The sequence below is a fragment of the Zingiber officinale genome, chromosome 2A, assembly GCF_018446385.1.
Source record: "Zingiber officinale cultivar Zhangliang chromosome 2A, Zo_v1.1, whole genome shotgun sequence".
Lineage (NCBI taxonomy): Eukaryota > Viridiplantae > Streptophyta > Magnoliopsida > Zingiberales > Zingiberaceae > Zingiber > Zingiber officinale.
In genome coordinates, this window is record NC_055988.1 from 177,052,685 (window position 1) to 177,065,459 (window position 12,775).

A 12,775-nucleotide genomic window follows, 5' to 3' on the forward strand; every position below is an offset into this window, starting at 1 on the left:
TTCTTCTCTCTAACTTCTGACAATAACGTTTGAATTCTGACTACTTGGCCTTATCGAACCCTACCTTTATGCACCGTATCAATATATATATTTTTAATTTTTGGAGGACTCATGGGTTGGCCTGCCAAGGCCTAAGGTTGTAATCTATCTTAAGTTGGATTGAAAATGTCCTAATCTATCAAGATGACGAATCGTTCCACATCACTACCAAATGTCTGGCCTGTTATGGATGAGCCCACCCGCTATGGGATGGCCCATTTGATCGCTCTAGACATGATTAAGTGTCCTCTCATATAAAAAAAACTCAAGATGCTACGAACTCCAAGGAAGCGACACACTCATAAGGATCTTAAGCTCACAACCTAGATGGAAAAAATAAAAGAACTCGATGTAGGCAATGAAAGAGTTTGGGGGAGACAATAGAAGAGCTCGACTAAAAGGATGAAAAAACTCAATGCAACATGGAGAACGGAAGATAATTCTATTTAAAAACAATCAAAATCAGTAAAAAAAATCCATTACATGATTCGAAATTCTTCCTCTTCCTAATATTAGTTAAAAAGTGAAAAATAATATAAGCGGCTTGTTTTGAAAAAATTATTATAAATCTCCAATTCAAAAAGTTTCAAGAGTTGGAATTTTTATGATCAGATTTAAAAATTTGAATACAAGAAACGAATCCAAAGAATTTGAATCTAAGATTCAAATTTTATAACCTCTTCCAACACAAACATTGTTCAACTTGACATGCAATAACCATTTCCAACGCTCAAATATATATGTACACAACTACACACAGAGCAGCCCCCAGTGCATGATGTGAGGGTAAGAGGCCGAATACATTCCTAAATAACCGGGGTTCAATTTTCATACAAGACACACCTATAACAATTGTACTGCTGGTCAGCAGTTACCACGCTTCATGAATTTATTTAGTGGATGGAATGTGAAGCCAAAAAACAAAAAACCGAAAACAACGCAATATAGACACAGAATGTTCTTGAGAAGTTAAGTGTTTAAATATCTCCAACTGTAGACAATTCTTCTCCATGTTCTTCCCTCATTTCCTGCAATTCCCTTTGCACATCGAAGGATTCGGAGGACATGGAACTGTCGTAACTGGACTCAGTGGAGCATGAATTGCATGAAACAATATCACTTCTACTTGTATCATACTTCATAGCCACAAATTCATATAATTTGCCATGATTTGGGATCGACTTCAAGCATGGATTTTGGTTAAGCTGAGAATGAGATTAAGGTAAACCAACCCATCAGAAGATGCACCAGCAGTTTCAAAAGTTCTAAAGGAATGTAAGGGAAGATATGTTTTCAAGATAAATAACAAATCTATTCTAATTCTTATTGAATATATATTTTCTTCATCAATACTTGAAACCCAGTGATGTAAGATGCTTGACAAACAATTGTGCAAGTGTCAAAAAGCAACGTCAATAAAAGAAACCTGTTGTCTTTCGATATGATTTGTACAAGATATGATTTTGGCACGACAGAAAAACAAGGAGGTTATGTCAATGTCGAGCCTACCTCTCTTGATACGGGACAATCAAAGTTGGCTCCATTCTTAGGAGATTGAGCAGCTGCGTCAGCAGCAACAGCCTAATATAAACAAAATTTAAGCAATCGACAATTCAGCCATTAAAAAAAAACTAACTGCTCGTATTGCACCTGAATGATAAGTCCATCTGCCAAATGAACACAGCGAGGATTCCCTGATTCCATCAAGTTTGGGCCGGGCGACATGGTAACTTCCAATGCTTCTGATGTTGTCGAAGAATCAGGTACAGAGCTAGGATTCCCTAATTCCATCAAGTTTGAACTGGGAGAATTGGTTATTTCCGATGCTTTTGATGAATCAGGTATGATGACAACCTATGGACCGTGGAAAAGTTAACACTTTTCAAATGAGAAATTATTGAAGAGAAATTAAAAAGTCATTACAATGCTCACAGAGCTAGGATTCCCTAATTTCATCAAGTTTGAACCGGCAGAATTAGGTATTTCCGATGCTTTTGATGTTATGGCTGAATAAGGTATGGGGGCAACCTATATAGACCATGGAAAAGTTTAACAACACTTTTTTCAAATGAGAAATTATTGAAGACAAACTAAAACATTATTACAAGCTCATTGGAATATACATTTCCCCTCCAGCTTGACTGTAGACATGTTATTTCTTATATAAACAAGTACAAATGATTCATAATATTGATAAACATATACACCAAACAGACTTCCTGAACATTTTGATAACTTGTCATGCTGAATTTGTAAATACAAGCAAAATGCATGCTTGTAAATACAAGCAAAATGTTAGCATGCAGCACTGTGATCAGTACCTAATATTTAGTGATCTGGCAGTAAGAGTGGAGTCCCGTACGGGACAGAGGCCAGTGACACGTGGAGGTCAGAGCCGAGGTAATCAACCTAATGGTGTGGCCGATCGGAAGGCACCCGGCTGATCGGCCACGACCGCGCCCGGAGCGGCGCAGAAACAACTCGACCACCGGTCGAGTTTCCGACGCTCACGAGTCTGCCTAAGATCGTGGAGGCGCCGAGCGACCTCTTCACTCAGACAAGACTACAGATCAACGAGGACATTCCTATCCGAGTATGTGGCCGAGCGGCCTTCCCGCTCGGTCCAATACATGTCCCCTCCCGGACAACAATGGGTCCAAGCACCTCTCCCGCTCGGACCAGCAACAGACAAAGGGTGTGGAAAAGGATGAAGGGGACAGACGGTGATATCCTTCTTGAGACATGTGCCGCCGACGAACAGCATGGTCGGCACTGTTCGTCGGCAAGACCGGACAGAGAATCGTACGGTGGAAGTTTTCACTATCATGTCAGAGATATGCTCGGACGGTTGAGGTATGGCGTCAGACGTACTTTTCTGACACATTCATTTTGAGGTATGTTTTGGAAAGCGTGCATGCCTCGAGAAGCGTGTGCGCACCTCCCAGGGATCCTATATAAGGACCTCCAGACTTCGACGGAGGTAGGCATTCTCATCTACTGTAGCTCTTTGCCTCGTTACTCTGCTTTGATTTCTTCTCGCCTCACTTGAGCGTCGGAGGGCCGTCGTCGGGATCCCCTTCCCGGCTCGGGTTTGTTGCAGGTTCACCGGAGTCCCCGTCAGCCCAGTCTACGCGGAGCTAATGGAGAGCGCCACGTCCCTAGTGTCCGTCGACTCAACTCTCGGACAGGATCAAATTGGCGTCGTCTGTGATAACGCACCTGAATCCGGAGTCGAGACGATGGAAGAAGCTGGACGTCAACACACCGTGACGCTCTCCCAAGAAGAGCTCGACGCGCTCATCTAGGCGCGGGCAGTGAAAATAGTGGAGCAACAATAAAAGGCTAACGCCGAGCGGCTGGCACAGCAAGCCACCTCAGCGTCAGATGGCCGAGCGGCACTGGAAGATCGACTGGAACAATTCTCTACGTGGGCGCAGAATAGAGGACAGACCAGCGTGCCAGGAGAAGCGCCCGTTGCCCCTATTCCATTCCATCGGGCCCTGTTCCAGACTCCGTCCGAGCTGGCCCAAGCCAACCAGGGATCATCCGATGAAGCGCCCGTGCGGGATGCCAAGAAGGGAAAGGCGTCTCGAACCGAGTCATCACCCGAGCGGATCAATCGCCAGTTCTCTGAAGCGATCTTACAAGACCCGCTCCCTAAACATTACACTCCTCTAGCGATCGGAGAGTACAATGGTACAGCTGACCCAAACGACCACCTCGGTAAGTTCGACAATGCTGCTACTCTCCATCAATACACCGACGGAGTCAAATGCAGGGTCTTACTCACCACCCTGTCTGGCTCCGCACAACGATGGTTCCGGAGGTTGCCGGACGGATCGATACAAAGCTTCAAGGACTTCCGAACGGCGTTCCTCCACCACTTTGCCAGCAGCCGACATTACCAGAAGACCAGTGTCAGTTTATTTTCCATGAAGCAACAGCCAAGAGAGAGCCTCTGAGCTTACATCCAGCATTTCAACTAGGCGGCCATGGACATCCCCATGATCTCATCCGAAACGATGATGCATGCCATCACTCAGGAGCTAGTTGATGGGGATTTCTTCCGCTCGCTCATCCAAAAGCCGCCCCGCGACTACGACCACATGCTGAAGAAGGCGAACAAGTACATCAATGTCTAGGAAGCACAGGTAGCCAGGAGGAAAGAAGCACCACCCGAGCCTTCAGCTCCGACCGAGCGGAGACTGTCGGCCAGTCACCAGCCCCCAAGGGGACCCCGCGCTGAGGGAGCGCGCCCTCAGGAGGCAAGGTCGCACGCCGTCCAACATGTGGCGGTCGATCGACCCAAGCAAAAGGGAAAGGAATGGACTCCCATGTTTTGTTCGATTCACTGGTCAGCAACCCACAACACCCATGACTGTCGAAGTCTCGGCCCGATCGCTCACCCGGCGCCAAGAAGTTATCGTCACCGATCGCCCTCCACCGATCAACGACATCGACACAAAAATATCGGGTGACGAGTGGCTAGGGAGTCCCCCGAACGACAACAGCATCATCAGTCGAGGGGCAACCCCCGAGCTTCGCAGGAGTGAACGAGGCCCTCCGCCCGAGAAGAAGAAAACAGGAGCAACATTGCTCGGGGCGAGATCAGCATCATTGCAGGTGGGCCGATAGGCGGTAACTCCAACCGCGCAAGGAAGTCACACGCTCGACAGCTCAGTATCCATGAGGTCGGCTGCAGCCAGGAACGGGCGCAAGGACCCGAGATCAGCTTCGGACCCAGAGACTTAGAAGGGGTCAAAGTGTCGCATGACGACGCCTTCATCATCTGAGCGGTAATAGCAAATTATACTATTCACAGCAAATTTATTGACACAGACAGCTCGGTCAACATTATTTTCAAGAAGGCGTTCGACCAACTTCAAATTGACCAAGCCGAGCTGCTTCCAATGACAACTCCGTTATATGGATTCACCGGCAACTAGGTTCTACCGGTCGGCCAGACCCGACTGGCTATATCGCTAGGAGACGAGCCGCTTCGAAGGACGCGGACCTCTAACTTCATTGTGGTCGACACCCCGTCCGCCTACAACGTCATACTTGGGCGACCGACTCTCAATGAGTTCCGAACGGTCGTCTCAACCTTTTGTCAAAAGTTCAAATTCCCCGTGGAGGACAAGGTGGGCGAAGTTAGGGGAGATCAGCTGGCCGCTCGACGATGCTATGTGGAGATGGTCTGAGCAGAGTCAAGGTCCGCTCGGAAAGCACCACGACCGGAGGTAAACGCCATAACTGAAAAGCCTCCAACTTTAGTTTATGAAGACATAGAAGAAGTGCAGATACACGATGGTCGACCGGAGGACACCACCTTCATTGCATCCGACCTGGATGTAGGCCAAAAGGAAGAATTGATCAAGTGCCTGCGGTGTAACCACGACGTCTTTGCGTGGTCAACACACGAGCTACCAGTCATCTCACCGAACATTGCGCAGCACGAACTCCATGTCCGGCCGGACGTGCGGCTGGTAAAGCAAAGGAAAAGGGACATCAACGCTGAGCAGAACGTGATCATCCGGGCGGAAATTGAGAAGCTTCTGGAGGCCGGCCATATACGGGAAGTACAATTCCCGAACCGGCTCGCAAACATGGTTCTGGTCTCCAAGCCGTGAAACAAGTGGAGGGTTTGCATCGACTTTAGAGATCTGAATAAGGCGTGCCTGAAAGATTTTTACCCTCTGCCCCAAATTGACCAAATGGTGGACTCAACTACAGGATGTGAACTGATATGCATGTTGGATGCTTATCAGGGATATCACCAAGTCCCGCTCGCCCAGGATGATCAAGAGAAAGTAAGTTTCATCACGGCCGACGGCACCTGCTACAGCGTGATGTCGTTCGGACTGAAGAACGTCGGTGCCACATATCAGCATCTCATGAACAAGGTGTTCCAGAAGCAGATCGGGCGGAATTTGCAGGTATATGTTGATGACATCCTTATTAAATCACTCCGAGCGGTCAACCTTTATGCAGATATAGAAGAGACCTTCCATACATTGAGGACGTACGGAGTCAAGCTAAATCCTCATAAGTGTCTCTTCGGAGTAAAGAGTGGTCGCTTTTTGGGCTATATCGTCACCGAGCGGGGCATAGAGTCGAACCCCAGCAAGGTAAAGGCGTTGTAGGACATGCCACCTCCCAGGAATTTAAGGGAAGTACAGCGCCTTACCGGTCGGATAACGGCTCTCTCGCGGTTCATCTCCAAAACGGCTGACCGGAGCCTGCCCTTTTTCAAGATTATTCGCCGAGCCACCAAATTCCAGTGGGACGAAGAACGCAACCGGACGTTTGAAGCTTTGAAGGTTTATCTGAACTATTTACCTATATTAACCAAGCCGACTATCGGTGAGCCGCTCCGCATATACTTATCCTCGACCGAGCATGCTGTTGGCTCGGCGCTGGTAAGGCCGAATAGCGAAAAATAGTCTGTGTATTTTCTGAGTCACATTCTAAAGGACGCTGAATCCCGTTACACTGGCCTCGAGAAGCTTGCCTTCGCGTTAGTCCTCACCGCCCGGAGACTCCGACCCTACTTTCTCGCGCACACAATCGTCGTAATGACAAACAACCCTTAGGGAAGAGTACTTCTTAACCCCAAGACATCCGGACGATTGATCAAATGGACAACCGATCTCAGCGAATTTAACATACAGTACCAGGCCCAGACGGCAATTAAGGCACAAGCCTTGGCGGATTTCGTCACCGAAGTACAGAACCCCGAGCCCGAAGCCACTTGGAGGGTGTACGTGGACGGATCGGCCACGCAGCAGGGAAGCGGCATCGATCTTCTGTTGATTTTGCCACAAGAAGAGCGAATGCATCTGGCCGTTCGGCTGGATTACCGCGCAACCAACAACGAGGCGGAGTATGAGGCCCTCATAGCAAGATTGCAGGCCACTCGGCACATAGGAGCCTGAAAGGTCTTAATTTATTCAGACTCGCAGTTGGCCGCTCAGCAGCTCTTGCCTTCGAGATCAACAATACAAGGCTGAAGCTATACGTGGAGGCCTTCGACAAGCTCAAAACCAGCTTCGGCGAGGTCGTCATACAGAAGATCTCCCTAGCGGAGAATCAGACGACAGATGAGTTGGCAAAGCTGGCAAGTTCGATAACACCAATCGTCTCCTAGCAACCGATCAAACAGGTATCCTTGGTGGCTCACATTGACAGGATGGAGGGTCTCGCATTCCCGAGCGACTAGAGGACGGTCATAGTGGAATTTTTTCGATCAGAGGTTGCTTCGTCCGATCGGGTTGAGGCAAAGCTGCTAAGAAGAAGAGCGGGTCGGTTTACCCTCATCGGGGACCAGTTTTACAAAAAGACTTTCTCCCGTCCGCTGCTAAAGTGTGCCAGCTAGGAAGATGCGGAATATATACTAAAGAAAGTGCATCAAGGATCCTGCGGAGAACACCCGGGCGGGCGATCGTTAGCAAGGAAGATCATATTAGCCGGATATTTCTGGCCGACCCTCCAAGAAGACGCCGCTCGGACCGTTGCCACTTGCCTTTCCTATTAGAGATATCACAACTTCTCTCATCGACCAACGGAGGAGATGAAGGCCTTTGTAGTATCCTGCCCGTTCGACCATTGGGGCATGGATATTGTGGGACCCTTCCCCATGGCGACCGGACTGCGGAAGTTTTTACTAGTGGCGGTATACTATTTCTCAAAGCGTAGAGGCCGAGCCTCTGGCGAAAATAACCGAGTAGATGGTTGAGAAGTTCATCTGGAAGCACATAATATGCCGATTCGGCATTCCACGTCGGCTTGTGTCCGACAATGGGCGGTAATACGTCAGACAGCAGCTCCGAGAATGATGCGAGGGATATGGCATTCAGCAACACTTCACCTCTGTGGCCTATCCGCAGAGCAACGGGCAAGTTGAAGTCGCCAATCGAGAGATCCTTCGAATTCTTCGAGTCCGGCTCAACCATATCAGGGGCAGCTGGGTAGATGAACTTCCAAGCGTATTATGGGCGATCCGTACCACCCCTAAGGAAAGAACGGGGGTCATGCCTTTCCACTTGGTGTACGAAGGAGAGGCTGTCGTTACTGTGGAGGTCGGGATAGAATCTAATCGGGTGCAATGGTACTACTCGGATAACGCCGATTGGAGACAACTAGAGTTGGATTTGATAGACGAGACGCGTGCCAAGGCAGCCGTCCGGTTAATGGCGTACCGGAAGCGTATGAAGCAGAATTACAACAGGCGAATAATCCCCAGAGCATTCCAGGTCGACGACTTAGTGTGGAAGAATGTGAAGTCGGTCGGCGACGTGAGCAAGCTGGAGGCTCCCTGGGCGGGACCCTTCCGGGTCATCGAGAAGCTCCGATCAGACGCCTACTATCTGGAAGATGAAGACAGACGACAGCTAGAACGACCATGGAGCGCTATCCATCTCCAGCCGTACCCGGCTGGGTGAAATGTGTGCCAATGTAATTATTTATGTATATTTTCGTTCTCCCGTACCCTTTGGCTGCAGGAATGAAATCATAAGGCACAAGGGTATACAAATTGGCGCCGAACGGCTAAGCTCCATCAAACCGTCGAGCGGTGACATTAAACTCTAGAGTTGGACCGGTAACTATAAACCCCCCGACCCGAAGACCATCGAGCAGCGACATTAAACTCTAGAGTCGGACCGAACAACTGGCCGATCGGAGCAGAAGTGATACCGGAGCGACGAATACGTCGACGGGCTGGGGGCAGAGAACTGACCGGTTGTGCTTCAATCAGATCTACCGTTGGATCGAGCTGTGAAGGAGTTCGATCCGAGGAAATTGCTTCGACTGAAGCCGAAGCCAGGTCAACCCCTGCGGAAGGAATGCCGGCTTGCTCAGACACCTGTTCCGCGGGCGTAGCAGATTGGGCGGGTATCTACGTTCGGCGCCTTTTGCGGATTATCAAAGGAGCATCCTCGGCCGAGCGCTCTGCGTCCTCGTCTTGAATAGAAAGAAGTCTAGCGGACGAAGTAGCATCGCCCACAGCTTCGGTTGCAGAAACCCGAGTGGCCGATCCACCAACAACAAAAGGTGCTTCGCCGCTCTCACCTTCGTGAGAGCCGACCGTCGGCCATCTTCTTAGCAGTCGCCGCTTCAATATCGGCCGCCCTCAACCTCATCCGCTCGGTAGCGCGAGTACGCATCATGATGTCAGCTGCAGAAAGTGAAAACAAATCAATTAGATTAAAAGGAAAAAAGGATCAAGAAAGCTCTTACCCATGCTGCTCGAAAGTTTCGAGCGGATCAGACTTAGCCCGAATATGTATAACACGCGTTCACAGAGCAGTTTGTGGATGTTGAAATTTTGGCCGGCCAACATGTTGGCTGCGTGAAGGTAGTCTGGCAGACTCTTGTATTTTCTGAGCACCGGTGGAGGGGGTACGGCGGTCTGCCATTTGGTTCGGAAGGGCGGCAACTTGAGCAAACGCAGAATGAAAAAATATTCTTTCCAGTATTTATTAGAGGTGGGCATTTTGTCGAAGAAGACAAGGTCGATCCGAGATTGAAAAAGGAAAGTACCCCACTCGGACTGTTTGGGATAGTAGAAGTAATGGAAAGTCTTGGGAACTAAAGGGATGTCGTGTAACCTAAATAAGACAACTACGCCGCACAACAATCTAAACGAGTTTAGAACGAGTTGGCCGAGCGGGAGGCGAAAATAATTACATACTTCAATGATGAATGGATGTAAGGGAAAATGCAGACTAGCTACAAACTAGCCTCGGAAAAAACAAGTAGTGTCGGTCAGCGGGTCATGAGGCCGATCGGAGGGAGTAGTTAATATTAATTTAAGGTCAGGGGGCAGTTCGAAGGTGCGGACGAGGCTCAACGCGTCACCAGCATCGAACCGGCTCTCCATGGCAGTATACCAGAGGCTGGGAGCAGGGTCGGACGGTTGTGACGAGCTTTCCATCGCCAGAACAAAAAGAAAAGACAAGGCGGAAGAGTCGAAAAAGGGCAGAAGAGTCGATAAAGGGATAATCGGAACAGTGCCAAAGGAGCACGGACACTGCTAGAGTGCAAAGAAAAACGCGAAAGAATAAAGAAGCAAGGTGCAGAGAGGCCTTACAGAGAAAAGGACGATCGAAGAAGGAGGCGAGGGGCCGGAGTGCTAAAGAACGAGTTCGCCGGAGCTCTGAACGCAGACAAGAGGCTTCAAAAACATGAGCAGCAGAATGCGGCAGAGGAGGAGGAGGAAGGTTTTATATAGGTTGGGCTCGATCCCTCCAAGCCGTCAGATCCAAGTCGCCTGGTTCGAGGATCAAATCTCATCGTCCAAATTCAAAAAAGCCTGAGGTCACATCAATCGTACAGGCTGATCGTGAGGTGGAGGCGGCGCCGCCACGCGTCGCCCACTCATAGGAGCGCATTTAATACACAGTCGTGGCCGCGTGCTCGGCCTTAATGGCAAAAATTTGCACGAATTCCAAGGATATCCTGCGGACGTCAGCATTGACCAACGTTGGGTCGGCGGGACAACCACCGGCAAGCAAAAAACCTTCCAAGTCCTTGCAGACATGCTGTTAAGCGGCGATTGCACCTGCATAATGCCCGATCGGATAAACATCCACATTAGCGGCAGAGCGGCCGCGCGCCATCAAGCTAATAGTCCAGTCAATCGAATTTAATATCTCCTTCGACTAGACTTGAAGGGAAGACACGTGATCCGGTAGTAAGAGTGGAGTCCCGTACGGGACAGAGGTCAGTGACACTTGGAGGTCAAAGCCGAGGTAATCAACCTAAGGGTGTGGCCGATCAGAATGCACCTGGCTGATCGGCCACGACCGCACCCGGAGCGGCGCAGAAACAGCTCGACCACTGGTCGGGTTTCCGACACTCACGAGTCTGCCTAAGAGAGTGGAGGCGCCGAGCGGCCTATTCACTCGGACAAGACTGCAGATCAACGAGGACATTCCTGTCCGAGTATGTGGCCGAGCGGTTCCCTCCACACAGACTGGGCCGTCGCCGTCGACTCCACCTGGACCTACCTCGGTAAAACCTTAACCCCGACCTATGTTAGCGTCTCCCTCCACCCCAACTGAGCCGCCGCCTCTACCCAGATCTACCTCGACTGAGCCGCCGCCGCAGATGGGAAGGACGATGAAGATCCACAGCACCCAACCGTCAGAAACACTTTCCGTCCACCGGAGTGAAGTAACAGTTCAAAAAAAGAGAAGGGAAAAGATGGCAAGTCACCTGTTTTTGCTTCGCGTAAACAGCAGCTGGGACACAGCGAAAGCTGAAGGGGCGACGGATGGGGGGAAGAATCTTACGTTTGCTCGTCATCGGCGACGGATTTACTAGGATTGCGAAGCGGAAGAGCGACTGAAATGAGATGGGACGATCACGATCTCCGATCTCCGATCCCACGAGGAGGAAATGACGAGAGGCCAGATCTCGAGTGATGGTTTATAGGGGATACGCGGAAAAATCGATGATGGAATAAACACGTGGCATTTGCAGCATCCCCCTTTTGCGCTTTAGAAAAATTTAGACTATTATTTCAGATTATAAATATTATTTTTTTAATTTTTCCTCTCATTTTATTCCTCTGATTATTTCTTTTTCTTCGAAAAAAAAATATTTAAAAGCATATTAAAAGAAGTAATAAATTTTTTAAAATATGTTCATATCACACGCTAAATGTCCTGTATAGTAACTTTATAATGTAATAAGATATTTTCACATTTTAAATTATATGTATATATGTTTTAAGAATTTACTTGTAATATTTTCGTATCGCTCCTAGATCGGTTGTACTATTTTCTTTGAATTCGAATCCAATACAATTTCTCATCATTTTGTAGGGATTTTTTAAAAAATAATAAATATATGTAGTAGAAAAATAGATTCCTCTAGTTATTACCTTTAAACAATTCTGATAGTAACTTTATTTCAGTAAATATCAGTATGATTAAAATAGTCACGCTTCTTCGATATCCATACGTCCTTTATGTTGGATCGTGAATTTCGATAGAGAGAGGGGGGGGGGGAGGGGGTAAATATCGATTATAAAAATTTTGAAAAGAATAAGTACAGCGGAAAAGACAAAGTCAGAACAATACTAACACAAAAACCAATTTACTTGGTTCGGAGCTTTTGACGACTCCTACTCCAAGGCCCGCACACAAGGCTGCTTTCGTTGGGCAATCCATTAGCAATTCGAATATTCGATTACAAACAGTTAAGTACAGGAATGCTAGAAAAATAAATACCGACAATGAAAAGAAATAGAGCAGAGAAAGAAAACTTGTCGGAGATCACGGCGTTGTAGGAACATAAGAGAGCAGTTCTTTAGTTTTGAGTTGTGTTTGAAGCTCCAGCCCAGACTCTTCTTTTATATGATACTCGGGGCGCCTGGATCTCTTCCGGGCGCTCTGGTGTGACGTAATAGTCCCAACCAGCGAGCTCCACGTATTGACGCTGCATCTTGGATAATATTTGCCTCCGGGCGCCCGGACCACCTTTCTCCAGAGGCTCCTTTTCCTGCAAGATAAGGTTAGTCCGAGGCAAATATATAATGCATATCTTGCAAAACAAAGTGTTAGCACAGATTATAAGTTTAACATAAAAGAGTATGACTTAGATTCCATCTTTCCGAGACCGGAATCTAGTCAAGATTTCGACTTAGAGTTCTGAAATGGTTCTAAGTCGGATCGGCACCTAAGTTCCCTTCCTGGAAACGCGTTCTCACAGTCACTCCCTTCCAGTGACT

At 48.3% G+C, this 12,775-nt stretch overlaps 1 protein-coding gene across 5 annotated transcripts; it reads right to left on the minus strand.

Annotated features, from left to right (window-relative positions):
* Positions 1-679: 679 nt before the first annotated feature.
* On the minus strand, positions 680-11,426 carry LOC122040329. Of its 5 annotated transcripts, none has more exons than XM_042599654.1 (5): positions 11,257-11,426; positions 2,061-2,067; positions 1,690-1,808; positions 1,549-1,620; positions 680-1,244 (listed from the first exon to the last, which is right to left on the minus strand). In XM_042599654.1, the coding sequence occupies exons 1-5, from the start codon at positions 11,344-11,346 to the stop codon at positions 1,017-1,019; spliced, it is 516 nt and encodes a 171-aa protein (XP_042455588.1). In that variant the 5' UTR covers positions 11,347-11,426; the 3' UTR covers positions 680-1,016. The 5 variants fall into 5 exon arrangements, with proteins under 5 accessions (XP_042455588.1, XP_042455585.1, XP_042455584.1 ...); XM_042599651.1 differs by having other exon boundaries at positions 1,690-1,893; positions 1,972-2,067; XM_042599650.1 differs by having other exon boundaries at positions 1,690-1,893; positions 1,963-2,067.
* Positions 11,427-12,775: the final 1,349 nt, after the last annotated feature.

What these genes read in the sequence shown, in the direction of transcription:
- LOC122040329 (XM_042599650.1), bottom strand. Translation starts at nt 11,346, where the DNA reads ATGACGAGCAAACGTAAGATTCTTCCCCCCATCCGTCGCCCCTTCAGC. An exon ending in TTTACGCGAAGCAAAAACAG is followed by an intron (nt 2,068 to 11,256) that starts GTGACTTGCCAT and finishes TGGTCTATATAG; the next exon opens with GTTGCCCCCATACCTTATTC. An exon ending in CAGATGGACTTATCATTCAG is followed by an intron (nt 1,621 to 1,689) that starts GTGCAATACGAG and finishes TGTTTATATTAG; the next exon opens with GCTGTTGCTGCTGACGCAGC.